Below are 19,422 nucleotides of genomic sequence, written 5' to 3' on the forward strand. Positions count from 1 at the left end.
TGTGTTATGGCAACTTGAAATCCAACTAGGAATGCAAAGAAGTTGAAGAAATGGTGAGCATCATCCCTACTTTTAAATTCCATCGATAGCTGTGGGGTGTACTTGCTGTTGATTGGTGCATTGTTGCCTTCAGATGCTGCAACCTGCTCATTTTTTATGAATTCTTCAATCTCTTCCTCCGTCAGTTCCTGGCTGCCATTTACATGTTCATTATCATCTGTTACTGTTGATGTAATATCTAAACTTGTTGGTTCTACTGCTATGATCCTTAAGTCATTTTCTCCCATTGTTGGTTGGTCATCTTGATTTTCATGCTGCACCAATAAATATATTAGCAGCAGTCTCAGTTTCTGAGTAATGCGATTTATAATACAAATATTTTTTTTCAGTGTAGACTGAAATAGTTGAAGAAATCATTTTTTATGTACCTCATCAATGTCTATGTTATTGAATACATCAGTTTGCCAATGGTATTGTTGAATTTGAGATCTATCATCATCAGCTATGCTTGTTGTTGCTCCATCATCATCAGCGACGATTGCCATTTCTCCATCCTGTTTTTGTAAAGATAAGTTTTACTTTGATGCCAGTACATATTTGTATTGCTTATAAATGTAATCAAATTGGCTCAGCTGTCTGTATATACCTTATATGACAGCCTTGACTCTGATATTGACCAGTCAGTTTGTGGTCCAAAGATTCTATCTAGATCTTCATGTCTCATATTCTGTTTTATTTGTTTGATAATGAGAATGGTTACCATTTATAATATAACACAACTAGTCTGACAAGCATATATAATATAGTTTTACCTCATTCCTGTCATTTTCAAAAGTGCTTGTTTAATCAGTATAATTACATTAGCAGCAAATACTAGTTGCAGTATTTGAAATATGCAATTTGTTTTTAGGTATTCTGTATTTTTGTTTCCTAAGTTCCTTAATTTGCGAATCTGTATTTCTGATTCCTGAATTTAGTTGCAGCAAATACTAGCAATCTTAGATTACGTCTTTACGAGGAAGTCAGTGTGCTTACCTTGGCTGTTGAGGTTAGTGGTTCCTCTTGAATGTGTTGCTTGGTTGGCCCTTTCCTCTGGTCTGCTTGCCCCCACGCAGAGAAGATCCTCATCTTTGATCTGCCGGTTGTTTTCTCCTTTCCTCTGCTCTGATCTGATCTCATCTCCACGCAGAGCAGTGCTTTGCTTGCCCCCACAAAGAGATTTGATCTCCACGGAGGGCAGAGGCTTCCCCCTGTTTGCCCCCACGAAGAGATCTGATCTCCATGAAGAGGCTTCCCCACGAAGAGATCTGATCTCATCTCTGTCTTCTTAGTTATTGGGCTCTGGGCTGAACTAGGCCTCTTTGTCTTCTTAGTTAGTGGGCCTCTCTGGCATGTCTTTATTGGGCTGAATAACAGTTGTGGGTCTTGTTTGCCCGATGAAATTTGTGTGTTGCATTCTCTTAAAACACATGTTTTTTTCCAGTGTTTCAATTCGTGTGTTTCTTAGGCCTCTAATAACCATGTGCTAACTAGTCCAAAAACACATGGTTTTTTCTATGTTGAAATCTGTGTGTTTTACATACAGCCAACAACCATGTGTTGGCTTATGTTAAAACACACGTGTGTACAGTAGACAGACTCTTTGTAAAAAGCTGGAACCTGAAAGCCGAAAGCAGGATCCAATGTGCTGTAAAAATTCAAGTTCTATCCATTTGGTTGATTTTATGCTTTTTGGCAGTAGAATCACTTTCAAGATTTCGCAGAAATTTGGCTTATGCTGCTGCTTATGCTGAAATGCTGTGAGAGGAAAATACTGTTCGTTCACTGCATGCTGAAATAGTGCTGCAGAACAGGACGATAGTTTTTTTTCTATACGTCTAGTTATATATGCCAGCCTTAGATATATTATATTTGTATATATTTGACATGGCAACTTTAGAAGCGTGATATGACCTAATGTATCTAGAGTAGCCTAATACTCCCTCCTATATCTCAGACTTTGCATAAGAAATGAGGTAAGAATTAGATATGGGTGCCAAGTATATCATTGATTAGTGTTAAACACGATTATGAACTATAATAAGTGGAATATTTGGATTCCTGTATATATTATATTATGGTAGATTATTCTTAGTTTAAGTGAAAATTACTCCTAATTACAAAAAAAACAGGTCTGAGGTGGATTATAGGATTATTGTAGTTTGATGTTTTGATTATAATAAATTAATAATCCACCTTATAATCTAGTCTGTTTGAATTACAATTAGAGACTTGTTTGGATACCCTATTATAATAATCAAATAATGATCTAAACAAGAATGATTATACTATGGATTATAATAATAAAACCCCATGATTACCATAATCCAATAATCCAAAAAACGCCTGATTTTAGGGGATTATGGTTATTGAAAGTCCAAATTGCCCCCTCCCCCATTTTCTCTTCTCTTGCCCTGTCATCTTCTCTAAAGAGTAAGATAAGAATTTCTCACTTTAACCAACTCCAATAATTCAGAGATCCAAACATTCCGGTTATTATAATCTATAATCCTGATTATTATAATCTATAATCCTTATTATAAATAACGAGGAAATTATTTCCTTGGCCCTAAAAAAAGTGCTGCTTAGTTTGATTTCAAATCAAAAGGTTATCAACTGCAAAGTTGAATATTGTGTCGAGACTCGAGAACTACAATATTCACGTAGATCAGGTTAACACTTGAGGTTGTTTTAAAAAATCAAAAGTTTTAATTTAATAAATATGAGAACTTAAAAAACTAATATTTATGTTTCTAAACCATCTCAAATCAAAAGGTTATCAACTACATAGTTGTATATCTTGTAGAGGTATATAATTTTTACAAAAAAATTGTCTCCATCTAACTTCTTATGAAAAAGTTATGAGTTTACTTGTACAACAGTTATAAGAGCATCTCCAAGAGTACCGCATATCTCTTTGCTATCCATGTTTTTTGCGAAAAAAAAGAAAAACTTATCTCCAGAGTATCCTATATCCTTCCCCATCTTTTAACAATTGACAAATAGGTCGACATCCTGCATAAAAATACGCACAGGCTTTCACGCACGCATCGCTATTCCCTGCGCCGTCTTTTCTTTCCCGCGCGGCACTGCGACCCGCCGTCTTTTCCATCTCTTGGTGCCTGTTTAGTTTCCAAAATTTTGCAAAATTTTTCAAGATTCTCTGTCATATCGAATCTTTGGACGCATGCATGAAGCATTAAATATAAATAAAAAACAAAACTAATTACACAGTTTAGACGAAATTCACGAGACGAATCTTTTAAGCCTAATTAGACTATGATTGGACACTAATTGCTAAATAACAATGAAAGTGCTATAGTACCATTTCCAAAAATATTCGTCAACTAAACAAGGCCTTGGTGGCCGGCAGCAGGCTCTGCTGCTGTTGCCGGCAGCCTGCTGCCGCTGCCGTTTCCTGCTGCTGCTTTGTGATGCTAGGCTTCCTGATGGTGACTGCACGAGGCTGGTTGGGCCAGTGCCTAGTAGGCGGCTGGGAGATCCTGCGGCGGGCTGGAAGCAGGTTGGAGCCAGCAGGAGGCCACCGTGGTTGGCTGCCGCCGGCTGGGGCACGCTGCAGATCGGAACAAGTGTGCAGGAACCGGCGGCGACGTAGATTGAACTTGTGGTTCCGATCTCCGGCGGAAAAAAAAATACCGCGACCTAAAATTGTGCGTGGGCCCAGAAATTTGATATTTTAGAGGTCAAATATGGGGTACTCTTGGAGATGACTTTTTTTTCCTCCCCATACTTAGCTGGTAGTTGGCAAATACCATATTTTGAAGAATAAAATATGGAGTACTCTTGGAGATGCTCTAAGCTATTGTATAGGTGGTTTTTTTAAACTAGCCTCATTTTCAGAGGCAGTTTCTTTAGAGGTCCACGATAGTTATTATTTTTAGAGGTGGTTGCTGCATCCTGGAAATGAAAGGTGGTGTTGAAGCAAGTTTCATCCTACAATTGACTTATGGCGGCTAGACGCTTATGTATAGTTCTCCTTATCTTCTTTGTAACCTTTTTTTGTTTCGTGATTTTGTTTTTTAGACTCTTGTATTTAATCTTTTTGTAATAAAGCACAGTAGGGGCTCACACCCCTCCTGTTTTAATAAGTAACAAAAAGGTGGTGTCTCTGAAGTCCGAAAATTATTTTTGTGTATATAATATCCCATGGGAGTGTAGTAAGGACTAAAAATTAACAACTAAAATCAGTACTAGTGGATTCAAACAGACCGGCTAATTATTAGCTGGAGAGCTGCTAACTATTAGTTCCATTAGTAAGTTTGGAGTTGCTAATAGGTGCTAATAATTTATATACAACTTCAACTCACTATCCAACCACCTATTAATTAACAAGGGGATCCAAACAACCCCTGCTAAAAAATAGTTAGCTAAACATTAGCAGCTATTGGCTATTAGCTAGCTAATTTTTAGTACTAATGGATCCAAATAGGCCCAAGAGCATCTCCTAGAGAGAAGCTATATGCGCTATGTAGTCTATATTTGGGTATTTTCGGAGAAAATAGTCCTCCAACCGCTTTTCTATCCGGTGTTCTAAAATAACAAGTATGCTATTCCGGGATCCTCGCTCGCTGAATGTAGCATGCCATCGCGGCTCCTCGCTCGTTGAATATAGCATGCCATCACGGCTCGCCATCCGCTTCCCCTGGAGCCTTTTCCCGCCGTGCCTCGCATGGCGGCACCGCCGCAGAGCCCCTGGCAGCTAAATATAGCATGGAGTTATCTATTTTAGAAAGTCTCTTGGAGTTATCTATTTTTGGAAGAAGTTTTCTATTTTAGAGAATAGCTAAACCATTGATTTAGCCATCCAATTTTACAAACTCTCTTGGAGTTGCACTGAGATAAGATTAAAAGACATTGTTCGCTTGTCTGAATTCTGGAGGAATCTGGATGGTTTTGAGGAATGCTGGATGAATTTGTGAGAGAAAAACACCGTTCTTGCTGCAGGTAGCTGTAGCTCTGGTCATAAATGGAAGGGCATCAAACTGATTATGGTGGTAACCGGCTTGTCCGTCACCGGCACAGTGAGTTTCTTGGCCTGCCTCGCTCTATGCCGTCAGTACCACTTGCAACGGCGCAAAGGCAGAACGGCGGCCAAGAAGAAATCGGCCGGAGCACTGACTTATTTCCGAGGTGAAGCTGTGGAAGTCATCGAGCTGGAGCAAGGGACGACTGGACCAAGGAGATTCTCCTACGAAGAGCTCGCCGCCGCCACTAACAACTTCGCCGACGAGAGGAAACTAGGAGAAGGTGGCTTCGGATCGGTGTACCGTGGGTTCTTAGAGGACCTGAACCTGGACGTGGCCATCAAGAGGGTCTCCAAGACTTCTCCGCAGGGCTGGAACGAGTTCAAGTCGGAGGTCAGGATCATCAGCCGTCTCCGGCACCGGAATCTCGTGCTGCTCGTCGGCTGGTGCTACGGCGACGGCGATGGCGACGACCTCTTGCTCGTCTACGAGCTGGTGCGCAACGGCAGCGTGGACGGACACCTCTACAACCCAAACAAGAAGCTGACGTGGAGGGTGAGGTATCAGATCGTGCTCGGGCTCGGCTCGACGCTCCTGTACCTGCACCAGGATACGGAGCTGCGCATCGTGCACCGCGACGTCAAGCCAAGCAACGTGATGCTGGACGCGTCGTTCACCGCCAAGCTCGGCGACTTTGGGCTGGCGAGGGTGATCGAGGACGGCCGGAGGTCACGGACGACGGCAGCGGCGGGCACGACGGGGTATGTGGACCCGGAGTGCCTGAACACCGGCAGGACGAGCGTCGAGTCCGACGTGTACAGCTTCGGCGTCGTGCTCCTCGAGATCGCCTGCGGCCGGTGCCCCGTGGTGACGCTGCCGAACGGGAGCACGGTCCACTTGGTGCAGAGGGTCTGGGAACTCCACGAAGCCGGGAGGGTTTTGGAGGCCGCGGACCCACGGTTGGACGGGGAGTACAGTGTCCAGGAGGTGGAGCGCGTGCTCGCCGTCGGGCTCTGGTGCGCGCACCCGTACCGGAGCCAGAGGCCGGACATCAGGCACGCCCTCAATGTGCTGCGGTTCGACGCGCCGCTGCCGATCCTTCCGTCCAAGTTTCCGGCCGTCGCAGCACACGTTCAGCCTGTAGCCAATGCGTTGTTTGATTCTGCAACCAGCAGCTGCGGCGCACCTGTAATCAGTGCGGGCATTGAGCTGGTTTGACGGAACTGAACTCACCTTAGGAGCTGTCGATTGACCAGAAAACGCAAGGACGTGTGGCATCCGAATATGGCTGGATTGTTTCAGCGTTTTGGGAAGGAGGGGATAAGCAAAGGGGGGTTTTACAACAGTTGTGATTGTCGCGGAAATAGGGTAGGGGACTGGTAGCAACAAAAATCACCAAATATTGGACGAATTTTTTATCGGTAATGCTCCTGTCAGGCTGTCTCTCTCTCCGGATGGGACGGACCCGCCTCACGTGCACCCCAGCGCTTCCCGCCTCGCGCCTTGCACCCCTGCACCTCACGACTCGCATTTTCCAAAAAAAAAATCACGCCTCGCACGGTCGCACGGACCCACCATGCGCCACGTGTGTCCCGCGCCTCATGCCCATGCACCTCCCCGCCTCGGGTCATGCGCCCCTACACCTCGCGCCTTGAATGGTCGCACCAAACCCGCCTCGCGCCGCTTGCGCTCCGTGCCTCGCGCCTGCCGCGCACCCCATCCGTACCTCGTGCCTCACGCCCCCGCTCGTGCCTCACACTGCTCTCCCCCGCGCCGCGTCAACCGGCCTCCATTGGACAGCAGCACGTAGATAAGTACATGTTGCAACCGTATGTTTTATGCATTTGCATATGTTTCATCTAGATGTTGTAAGAGTAGATCTGGTATTGCATATGTTGCAATGGCTATACACGTATGTTGCAAGTATATGTTTCAGCTGTTTCAAACGTATGTTGCAAGTGTTTTATCTGGATATTATATATGTTGCGGTGGCTATACATGTATGTTGCAAGTATTTGTTCCAAATGTTTCACCTGTTTCAGATATATGTTGCAATTATTTTATCTGAATGTTACAGTGTTGCAAATGTTTCAGACATATGTTGCAAGCGTGAATCGCCTGTTCAGAAACATGTTGAGCTCCAAACAAGGGAGCGAGATTATAGTACTTCATCAAGCAAAGCAAATAGCAAGTTTAGCTAAAAACTCTTGGATTACACATAATTAATATTAGTATATAGACTATAGTAATCCATAAATATAAGCTGCACGCATGGAGTAAATTAATAATAACACTAGCTAATTAAAAACTGAAACCATTGAAGGCGCGGTCGAGTCCCATAAACCACTTGTTGCGACGCTTACTGTCCTTCTCCACCACGGAGACGTCGCACAGCACGTTGAGGCTGTCGTTCCGGAGCAGGAACCGCGCCGACCTCCGCAGCTCCTCCGCCGCCACCAGCTTGTCGACGCTCGTTTTCTTCATGGCCATCTGATCAATTCTATGTCTTTCTTTTCATTAGTTTGCTAATGCGTAATAGACTATAAGACCTGGAAGTTTGTATACCTAGGCTTGACCCTTCCTTCTCTTGACTGTGGCACCTTGTGCCCTACCTAGGGCCGGCACTGGACGGTGGTGCTCCATCGACGATGGGAGGGAGGATGGCTGGCGTGTGAATTCCTTGGGATCGGAATTCGGAATTGTGTCTTTTTTTTTTTAGGGAACTCGATCTGTCTTTGGTGCACGGAACGATTATATATATGTGTACATATATGACCGTGCTGCGTGCATACTTTATGGCTTGGTGTACAACTTGGTATTCGTATATAGCGCCGAGTCCGTGTGTGCACGGTGCACACGTACGTACCAAGGAAACGTTGCCAGTTGTGAAGGTGGTCTAGCTTGCTTTCGTCTCAGGTTCGGTGCAGTGTCCATACGTCCATCGGATTATATACATACTTGTTTTTTTCTAGATACAATTTTTTTTAACTATGTATGTATATCTACTAGGCATAGAGTCTTTTTAGAACTGTTTATCTCCATGTTTTTTTAGTTTCGTTCCATATTTTTTAGTGGAACACACTACGCTAGATTCTCACACTAAGAACGGGGGCATTTTTACTGTAGGGGCGGCTGGGGTTGGGGGCGCCCCTACAGTGGGCGTCCTCGGGCCCCAGCAGCCCAGCCGTCCCTACAGATGGCACTGTAAGGACGGCTGGTAACCTGAGCCGCCCCTACAGTTGGGGCTGATCTGTAGGGGCGGCTCAATCACCAGCCGCCCCTGCAGTGCCCATTTGTAGGCTGTTGTTCGACTGTAGGGGCGGCTGAATCACCAGCCGCCCCTACTGATGGCGCACGAATAAATAGCAGCCACCCCCTTCTTCCATCTCGGGACACACTCTTCTACAAAAAAAGGTTGGGAGGCCTTAGGCTCCTCCTAAAAATTGCTCTAGGGGAGGTTTTGATCTCAAATTCTTTGGTGGAGAGGCTCTAAAAGGTAAGGAAATGCTTCTCCAACTCTTTATTTGAAGTTTAATTCGTTGGTTAGTGAGTAATTTGATTTTTGGTTTTCTCTCTCTTCCATGGAGCTTGAGCTAGTTATGAGTGAAATTGGACCCTAATTTTCACTATACTAGGGTAAATTAGGTAGGGAAGTAAGATTGCACCCTTTGTTAGTACATCTTTGTTGATTTTAGTGTAGTATTAGTGAAGTTTGGTACATGTGTCATGAAACCCTATATCTAGATCTAGATCTAGGATTTTTTTTCTTTTTCAATTTTTTCTTTATGTGACTAGGGTTTGCATGTAGGTGAATGCGTAAGATTTTAATTGTTGCTAATGTGTAAAATATCCTCTACCATGGCTACTAATTATCATTTAATATTTATTTTGATTCCTTTTTATAATGTGTGCTTTTAATTAGTTATGGATAAATAGGCCATTAATTAATTATCCGCACTGATGATATGGTGGGATGATGAGCGCAAGGTGGATGATGATACGATCGCACACCCGGCCGATTGTAGCCAGTGGCAAGCGTTCGATGCCAAGTACAAAGCAGAATTCAATGATGACCTACGGAATGTATGGTTTGGACTTGGAGGTCCCCCATGCCATTGATGCGATGCACGTGCAGAAGAATGTCTTTGAGAGTCTCATGACTACCCTGATGGACACGGGCAAGTCAAAGGATGGTCTCAGATCATGGAAAGATATGGTGCAGCTGAACGTGATGCGGGAGCTTTGGCCGGTACAGTAGGATAATGGCAAGTACAGTCTTCCCGTGGCTAGCTTCTTGTATGAAATGTGGTCCTACGAGCGGTTCATGTCGGTTCTAAACCGATACGTGCATAACCGAACACACCCAGAGGGCTCCATGATAAAGGGTACAATTCCGAAGAAGTCGTCGAGTGCTGCCAAGAGTGGCTAAAAGTACAGAGAGGGATTGGTAATCCCGATTCTCGTCACAGACTTTTGTAAGAAGATCGAGGCTGTGGAAAAGAACATGTCCAAAGGTGTATTGCCATGGGAACGAAAAGGTGTCAAGGGGAAAGTTGTCACGGTGGGCTAGCTAGTTTATGTAAGTGTGTCAGTGTTCGTAAGACTACATTCATGTATGTGTGTGTATGACTACATTCATGTATGTGTATGTGAGACTACATTCATGTATGTGTGTGTGAGACTACATTTATGTATGTGTGTTTGAAACTATATTTATGTGTGTGTTTGAGACTACATTCACATATGTTTGTGTGAACAATGTGTACTAAGAATTTATCAAATTATGAAATTACCAAAATAAAATTTGTAGATCTCCATGAGTTATTCAACTTTGGTATTCATTACTTTTTCAGTTGAAATGATTTGGGGGGTCCAAATTATGGTTTCAACTTGTCTTTTTTTAAATTTCAAATTTTAAAAGGTTCAAATTTAGTCAAATGACAAGATAACCAAAATAAAAGTTGTAGATCTTGATGAGTTGAACAACTTTTGTATTCATCACTTTTACATCTGAAATCATTTAGGGTTTTAAAATTTGGTTTGAACTTGTCAAATTTCAAATTTTAAAATGTGTAAAACATTGTCACATCCAAGTTTGATCAAACTTAAATGCTGAAGCGTGATTTTAGAAATTTTTAGGAAAAAAAAACCATCACATTTGGAGTTAGTATGAGGGAGAACAACTAGTTACAAAGTTTACCCACAGATTAAAAAGAGAAATCACACTGTTCTAGATGATCCTTACGTGATCATAGTGAACAGTGTGATTTCTTTTTTTAATCTGTGGGTCAACTTTGTAACTAGTTTTTCTTCCTCATACTAACTCCAAATCTGATGATTTTTTCCTAAAATTTTCTAAAATCATTCTCTATCAATTTATTTTGTTGGTTTTGTCAATATATACATATGAAAAGTTTGAGCAATTTAAATTTTGAATTTCAAAAAAATGCAACTTCAGACAAGATTTTGATACCCCAAATGATTTCAGCTGAAAAAGTGATAAATACCAAAGTTGAATAACTCATCAAGATCTACAACTTTTGTATTGATCAGAGGCTTACACCTTTATACAATTACATCACGGGTCAGATAATTAACGAAGCTAGCTACATTCAAGGAGAGCCTTAGGACGTGTGAACGTGCACTGAACATGCACGGAAACTTCTCGCTCACACTGTCGCTAACAAATTACGAGGCTCAAAAAAGGTGTTATCGTGTGGATTACAGTGCGTGTTATCGTGTGGTACCTTTTGTTCTGGTGCAGCAGGAATCCTGTCTAGTGCATTAGGCAACATGGCGACCTGCATCATCTGTTTCTAAACACAGCGTAGTCTTCATAGGCATCTCGAGGGCGCGCTGCATCTTAAGGAGGGGGATTGTCACAAATAGGCTATATGCTGTGCTTTTAATATTGGACTACACTAATTTATTGGGCCTGTAAGCAGGCATGCATGCCGCAAGGGTGTGTTGCTGGGCTTTAGACCGTTTCATTGGTTGTTTTGCACTATTAAACTTAGCTGTGTGGGTGGTTGGGTTGATAGCTAAGCAGAACTAAAACTAAGTTTCCTTCCTCCTCTCGTGCTCTCTTGCTACCGAGGCGGTGCCGCCGTGCTCCATCGCCACGTGTGTTTGCCGGCAGCCACTCCTATCTTATCGGCAGGCAGGGTGGCTTGCAGGGGCAGCCCGCCGGGTTCAACGCCGGCATGGCCGTCGTGCCCTATGGTGGCTATGGGATGCTGCCATGGCGTACAACCGTACCGCCCTATTCGCTTGAACTTATCAATTTGGCTTATCAGTCATGGTACAATATTTTTCTCTCATAATAAATAAGCATCAACTGCCTTATCAGCCGTAGAAATTATTAGCTGAACAGATGGCTGTTGTCTGGTTGCTGCCTGACAGCTCTACACCCAACCAGGCAAAGATCTAATAATCTCCAGACAAATAAAATTCAATGTCTGAAAATCCTTTTTTCAGTCCTCCAAGCAAATAGCTATAGTGGACCTCTTATCAATTCTGAATGTATTTGTAGTCTACGCAATATTTATAATAGCACGTTAATTTGGTGATTTTTTTGAGGAAAATTTTAATATGCTGAGATAAAAATCTCCGTTGGAGGTCCATCTCATTTTTTTTTGCGATTGAGGTCCATCTCGTTTGTGTTGGATTTGTAGCTGTGGAGAAGGAATCATCATATGGAATCTTTAGTCTCTCCCGTCAGCTACTGTTCCACCTACAGTGAGCACGGTCCATGCACCCAAGCCCAGGCCCAGACCCAGCCACCCCCACCAGATCCTTCGCGTTCTTTCTCAAGGAAAAAACCGAAAACCCCAAAAAAAACGAAACCTCCTCCCAGTCCAGCCGCTGCTCCCCTCGTGCCCTCCGCTCGCGTCCGTCCACGCCTCCGCCCGATTCCTGCCTTCGCCGCCGGTGCCCGCGATCCCGCTCCTCGATTCATGGGTTTTCTCCGTCGCCGTCGCCTGCGACCTAGCTCGCCGATTCGACGCTCCATGTCCTTCTCCTCCACGACTCACCTCTGGGCCCCAGCCCAATGCCGCCGCCGCCGCCCCTAATCGGAGATCCTCGTGGATGGCGCCGGTGTCCACGTGGCCGCCGGCGACGCCGCTGCCAAGGTCCCTCCCACCTCCCGCTGCCCGCTGCCGCTTCTTCGTTGCCCAAACCCTAGGCGCGGTACTAACCCCTCGCGTGCGCAGCTGCTAGAGGTCGACGACATGAAGCGCCCGCTCAAGGAAGGTCGCCAAGGAGATGCAAGGTTGGGGCACGACCGGCCCCGGGTGAAAGCGCTTCCCTCATCTTCATCTCTGCCCAAGCCTGGTCCTCACCAGGGTCGAGGTTTGTGTCTCCTTCTTCTCAGTCTGACAGTACATAGGCATAGGCACAAAGAGGCAGTGGCATGTGTCAGCAAATGGAATTTATGTTCATATGCTACATTTTGTTCAAGCAATTTGCGATGCACACTCTACATTCTGATGTGTCTCTTCATCTTCTTTCCAGGCGCAGCTAGTGATTGGAATTTCGAGTGTAACTGAACCAATAACTTCTCTTTTTGTTACCTTTAATTTAGTAATTCCGAGTTTCCAACCATTCTTCACAATGCTGACCGGTTTTATTTCTATTAAATAGTACTTTTATTACCTTTCTCAGGTACGAAAATTATTTTTTACAATTCACAAAGCAATCGTTCCATAATCATTGTAGCATATTATTTTATTACTTTCTTGGTGTTGGCACCATTTGATCAATTTTTTGTGTTCCTGAATGCTCTAATGCAGGATAGGCCGAGAAATCACTTGGACTTGCACAACCGCTTAGATTCTAAAGGTCAGAGGGAGGGGGGATGTCTTTTAAAATAGAATGAGCGAATACATATTTATTGGACAAATATTTATAGGAATAATCCATGATTTAACATTCCACTTGCAGACTATTCGATCTTCAGTTCTTCGCAAGCATCGTTTGTCCTCACATACTTATAGAAATCATGGGCATATCTCATTGCTTACTTTTGTAGTGTTGTGTACTTGGTTCTATATACATGGTGCAGGGTCAGTGAGCTTCGGGTTGTACAGCTTCTGGATGGCCTATGTGATAAGATGCAAGATTGTACCTTAAAAAGGTAATTGTTTTAGAACTGATATACTAGTGATGCTGCATCCCTTTTCTATGTTCCAAGCATTATAAACATGCCATAAAAATAAACCGGTTTTCACTTTTTAGAGTACTTTGAATATGCTCGGCATTTCGCCACCTAAATTTTTTTTTTGTATGCAGTTGGAATAAAAAAGGATGGGCTAAAGTAACGGACTGGAATAGCTTTCCAACTGGTAATTTTTACCAACTTTATTGCTCCTGTTTATTCTTCTGATGGTCTGTTACTGTATTGAAACTGAGAGGCCGAAGTGCAATGTCAATCCATAGTTTCTTAACTATGCTAATCCAATCTGTCTACTTAATCTTCTCTTACATGCATTGTACAAGAAAAATGCAGCCACCAGGTTTAGAACTCTGTCCTACATGCATCATACAAGAAAAATGCAGCCACCAGGTTTAGAACTCTGTCTTATGGTAAATCACAATATTGAATGCTTTCCAAGCAAAGAACAAGCACTGCCTTTGGGTTTGCTTTGCTCCACTGTAATAAAACATTTATCTCTGTATAAGGACCGTTTCTAAATATGTAACGTTTAAAAAATTGACTGATAGAATAAGGCAGCATATATTATTTCAAAGTTGATATGCCTTTGTACATGTGTAATTCTTAAGGGACATGCATTCCCTAATACAATGTAGCTGCAAGTAATACATCTGAAAGAAAACCATTGCCTTCATTTCCTTCACATAATGTCCCTATTGTTTTATAACATATACATGCTATCCTTTTCTTCTGGTGCCAGGACCTATTTTGCTAAACATTATTTCCACAATAGCCGATGATGTGTGCTATTTTAAAATGATAAATGCCTTTTTTGGTTATGAGGCTGATGGATAGCCCTCGCTTACGTTATTCTGAACATTGCAATTGACTCTGATTCATCTATTGCCTTCATTAACAGGTATGGAGGTCTTTGGTCTACCTTTCAAAGGGAATGAAATTGTTTAGTTCTGCATTTCAGATGTTTGAGCATGTGAATTCACTGCAAAAACTGGTTGCCATAAGCTTGGGTGTTCTGATGCAACACTCACTGTGCCTTGGCAGAAGTGAGATGATAGAGAACTCAAGGTTAGTGCCTTGCTCATGCATTGGTCAGCCTAAGAGCGCACTATCAATTTAAATTCATCACTGTTAATTGCAAATCCAAATTTAATGAACCTTGATGCCTTTTGTGCAACAAAAATTGTGAATTACGGCTAGCCTAAAATTATGTGCTTTTAAGTTAACTCTACTTTTAATTACATAGCTAGGATGTCTGTGCTTTTAGATTGCCCTTGAATATTTGATACAATAGGTATTATTCCTATCCTAGGATAGTTATTTGCTTTCCGGCTTTATTGAAAAAGACTTGACTTAGTACATGTCGGTCATAATATAACTACTACTAAATGGACTATGCCGTTGATGACAATGTGGATTTGTGGTATGGTTTGGATCAGACTTTGAAACGGTTTGGACTTTGTTTTGCATGTGGACTTGTGGATTTCTTAATGGACTATGTTATAATGATGGACTTCATAATGGACTATGTTATAATGATGGACTTTTGTGAATTATGACTTGTGATGATGTTCTAAATAATGGTCTTGTGTTTGTGGATATATATATGTATATTTGTGGCGGTCATATTCGAATTTGAATTATATATATATGTGGTCAAATTTGAATTTGAATTTTTTTTGCTGAAAAATCCACTGTAGGGGCGATTCTTGATTGAACCGCCCTTACAAATACACACAGCAGGGACGGCTGATGATACAGTCGCCCTTACAGAAGTCCACTACAGGGGCGGCTGATATTACCAGCCACCCCTACATAGAGCACTGTAGGTGCGGCTGAAAACACCAGCCGCCCCTACAGAGGGCACTGCAGGGGCGGTCAGAAAACCATCCTTATAGAGGCACCCTCTGTAGGAACACCCTGGGAAAGGCAGCTGGCGCAGCCGCCCCTACAGAGGCTCTAGAACCGCCCCTATAGTTAACTTCTGTAGTAGTGACAAAACATATAGCTTGCATTATCTATTCCAACATGTTTTGGAATCGAACTTTACAACTAGATGACACGCGCTATTCTAACTCCTATAAGTACGGTTCATGAGTTCAGATCACAGACAGACAATAAATTAATTGTGACTCTTATCTCTAATTTATCATGAAAACGAATATGGGTCTGATTGGTTTATGACCAAATTTTGCCCTGCCAAAGATTTAGCAAGCTAAAATTTTAGCTAGTGTTTGATTTGCTACCAAAATTTACCAACATCTCACATTTGGCTTGCCAAATCTATGGCAATTTTTTTGCCCACTTTTTGGCTACCAAATCTTTGGCGTGGCAAAATTTGGTCATAAACCAATTAGGCTCATGATCTTTTATGACGAAGGGACATACGGACTTTGAAGAGAGCGGAGAGTGAAAAATTGGAGAGAAATTTTCGCATGACACGACCTGATCCCTCTTGTGCTTCGTGCTCGTTCCAGGTCGGGACCTTGTCGGGGCGATATAGCATGGCATGTCTTTACTTCGTGCACCTTCTGTCATGTCGTACAAAGGACGACCTTTGAAATATCTTTGTTTATTTTCTTTATCTATACTCCTCGTGAAAAAAATATTTTTGTATATAGTACTTTTTTTAAAAAATTGATAATTCTCTTATAATCATTTAATAATAATTAGATTTTTTGAGAGAAAATAATAATTAGATTTTTTGAGAAAAAAATAATAATTAGATGAGAGTATAGTACAGACAGCTTCATTGGCGTGGACTCAATCTGAACGATTAGCGGCAGCTACGGCCCATAGGACGAGGCGATGATTGGAGCGACAACGGCAACAACAGAGCTAGTGGGCCGAAGCCGGCATGACGTACGTCACGCGGACCCAGCAATCTACAGGCCCGGTCTTAATATTTTTTTAGGAAGTCTGCTCCTAATATAGGCCCGTTCTTTGATATATGGGCTGGCCCATCTTTTCCTGCCTTGCTGGAGTCGAAATCGTCCCACCGACCTATAGTACTGTAGGATATCTCCCCGGTCATCGATCTTCTTTCTTCTCAAGAAAAAGAAAAACAAATCGTTTGTTTGCCCTTCCGACTACGTCTCCCCTGACGGCGTCGACGGCGGGGCGAGCGGCGGCGCCCTCTTCATCGTGACCTTCGCCGCGACGAGTCTCCTCCTGGTACACACCCCTCCCTCCCCTACCGCTCCCTTTCTTCCCTGCCCGCTGTGTGAAATCGAGCATCCCGAAACCCTAGTCTGAGATCTGACCCAATTTACATGTATGTGCTAAACCCAATAGATTCGATCTTCTTTGCCAAAAACGAAAGAGCTACGCATGTCCTATACTGGATCCGCCCCTTGTAGGCGTTTGCTCGTGTTGTTACAAACAATATGGCTTGCTTGCAGTTTCAGTGTCATGGTGACCTGCAATGTTTTAACAGGTAACCAAGTAGTGCGCCTTGCGCCTGTGGGGAAAGGCAAAGATTTGATATGCCAGAATCGATTACCCGGTGTCCCTTATGGGTGGCCCCTGTGGTGAAAGGCAAGGGATTTGATATGTCTGTATTCCAGTAGCTAATTCTCCCAAAACATGTTCCTTCGCTTGTTACCTGTCGGTTTCTTTCTTGATGACTGGCAATAACAATGAAAACCAAGATGCTGTGATTCGTGGTTACTTGATATGTGAAAGTTTTACCTGTTTGCTTTGGTGTGGGTAGAATTTTCATCATTCTATTTCTACCTCCAATCTCAAGAGCATGATGATTTGGACAAATCAAATATAAGGAAAGAAACAAGTGATGTAGTATGTATGAAACGACTTCTTCTTTTCGACAGCAGAGAGTACATACATATGGATTCTTTCTTTATGACTTGGCAATAACAATAAAAACCAAGATGCTGTGGTTCGTGGTTACTTGATCTGTTGAAAGTTTTACCTATTTTTTCGACACCAGATAGTACATACATATGGATTCCATAATATCAGCACTTGTACAAATTTTGTCATTCTACCTCCCGTCTCTAGAGCATGATTATTTGGACAAATCAAATATATGGGGCAAAAAAACAAGTGATATAGTATGTCTGAAACGATTTATTTCTTCCGACAGCTGGTAGTACGTACATATGGATTCCATAATTATCAGCACTTTGTATTGTATTATGTAATAATTTTCTACTACTCATATTGACCGGGCTCTGTTCACCATTTCTAATATATTATTGTGTTCATCTCTCTTGCAGTGGGAAGTCACGATGTCTTCATCGATGCAATCTTCATACCTCCCTGCTACCACTGAGTCCATAGCAAAGGCTCAGGAGGCCAAGGACGCTTCGGAGTCCATCTCAATCCTTTACCGTGTGCTTGAGGATCCCTCTTCATCTGCGGATGCACTGAGAGTAAAAGAGCTTGCCATTACGAATCTCACAAACTACCTCACAAAAGAGAACAGAGCTGAGGATCTCAGGAACCTTTTGACCCAGCTCAGGCCCTTTTTTGCATTGATCCCCAAGGCAAAGACTGCGAAGATTGTGCGTGGCATCATTGATGCCGTTGCCAAGATACCTGAGACATCTGAGCTTCAGATCTCACTGTGCAAGGAGATGGTTGAATGGACCCGTGCGGAGAAGCGAACCTTCCTCAGGCAGCGTGTGGAAGCAAGGCTGGCAGCCCTCCTGTTAGAGAATCAGGAGTATACTGAGGCCCTCACACTCCTTTCTGGACTCATCAAGGAAGTCAGGAGGCTGGATGACAAGTTGCTTCTTGTGGACATTGACCTCCTGGAGAGCAAGCTCCATTTCTCTCTGAGAAACCTTCCAAAAGCCAAAGCTTCTCTGACCGCTGCAAGAACTGCAGCCAATGCCATTTATGTGCCACCATCTCAGCAGGGCACTATTGATCTGCAGAGCGGAATCCTTCATGCTGAAGAGAAGGATTACAAGACTGCTTACAGCTACTTCTTCGAAGCATTTGAAGCTTTTAGTTCACTGGAAGATCCCAAGGCCATCTTCAGCTTGAAGTACATGCTTCTGTGCAAGATAATGGTAAACCAAGCTGATGATGTTGCAGGAATCATCTCATCAAAGGCTGGCCTGAAGTATCTGGGTCCTGATGTTGATGCTATGAAATCTGTGGCCGATGCCTACTCCAAAAGGTCTCTGAAGTACTTCGAAACTGCTCTCCGTGATTACAAAGCTCAGCTGGAAGAAGATCCTATTGTCCACAGGCACCTTTCTTCACTGTATGATACTCTCTTGGAGCAGAACCTCTGCAGGTTGATTGAGCCCTACTCAAGGGTGGAGATTGCCCACATTGCAGAGATGATTGAGCTGCCAATCAACCATGTTGAGAAGAAGCTGTCCCATATGATCCTTGACAAGAAATTCGCAGGGACACTAGATCAAGGTGCTGGCTGCCTCATCATCTTCGAGGACAGTAAGACTGAGGAGATCTTCCCTGCCACGCTTGAAACGATCACGAATGTCGGGAAGGTTGTGGACAGCCTGTACATGAGATCGGCCAAGATCATGGCCTGAAAGATGCAGCGGAAGGCCTAGGTGTTGTCAATTTCTTTTCACGGTCTACTGTCAGTTCAGTTGACCATACTTTAGCTCTCCAAGTGTCATCTTATTCTGGAAATGTTTTTTTCTTTTTCTTTTTCGGGTGGCGGACTGTTTGGGTTACAGTTAGCCATGTTGCTCATGGATACTCTTGTTTCGGGATGATGGAAGTATACTGTTTAACGCTATTTTATTTTTCCTACTTTATGTTATTTCCAGTGGCGTGAAAATCCAGGTTAGCTACGTCTGCACCTGTTGTGAACAGGTGACACGTTAGACATTTGTTAGATGTCGTATAATCACTGTTTGTCTAAATGGTTGTTTAGCTTGTTTATACACCGTTTAAATGCTACATGATAGTACACCATTTCTGTTTAACTGGCCATATGAATTTTTGTATCGCTCTTTCTTGCATATATGTCAGCGACGAAACGAATGCCTCTTTCTTGCATAGTTGCATTTGTCAATGGGGCGAAACGTATGCGGAAGAAAGCAGTTGATGTAACAATTCATGCAAGGATATGGGGTAGTATTTGGCATCAAATTGCATACTTTCTGTAAAAATGAACTTTTGATTGGTAAATCAAATGTCCTCGTTGTGTGCTGACAAAAGAGGAGTAATAAGATCTTTTTTTCAGGAGATTCAGGTTTTTCAAACAAAAGTTACATA

General features: G+C 42.9%; 2 protein-coding genes across 2 annotated transcripts; both read left to right on the forward strand.

Annotated features, from left to right (window-relative positions):
- The first annotated feature begins 5,048 nt into the window (after positions 1-5,048).
- On the forward strand, positions 5,049-6,242 carry LOC136504100 (L-type lectin-domain containing receptor kinase IX.1-like). Its single transcript, XM_066498965.1, has one exon. It carries the CDS (start codon positions 5,049-5,051, stop codon positions 6,240-6,242), a length of 1,194 nt encoding a protein of 397 aa, XP_066355062.1.
- Positions 6,243-16,241: 9,999 nt separating this feature from the next.
- On the forward strand, positions 16,242-19,032 carry LOC136505351 (26S proteasome non-ATPase regulatory subunit 11 homolog). Its single transcript, XM_066500497.1, has 2 exons — positions 16,242-16,371; positions 17,436-19,032. The coding sequence occupies exon 2, from the start codon at positions 17,448-17,450 to the stop codon at positions 18,726-18,728; it is 1,281 nt and encodes a 426-aa protein (XP_066356594.1). The 5' UTR covers positions 16,242-16,371; positions 17,436-17,447; the 3' UTR covers positions 18,729-19,032.
- Positions 19,033-19,422: the final 390 nt, after the last annotated feature.

This window comes from Miscanthus floridulus, chromosome 14, assembly GCF_019320115.1.
Source record: "Miscanthus floridulus cultivar M001 chromosome 14, ASM1932011v1, whole genome shotgun sequence".
NCBI classification, from domain to species: domain Eukaryota; kingdom Viridiplantae; phylum Streptophyta; class Magnoliopsida; order Poales; family Poaceae; genus Miscanthus; species Miscanthus floridulus.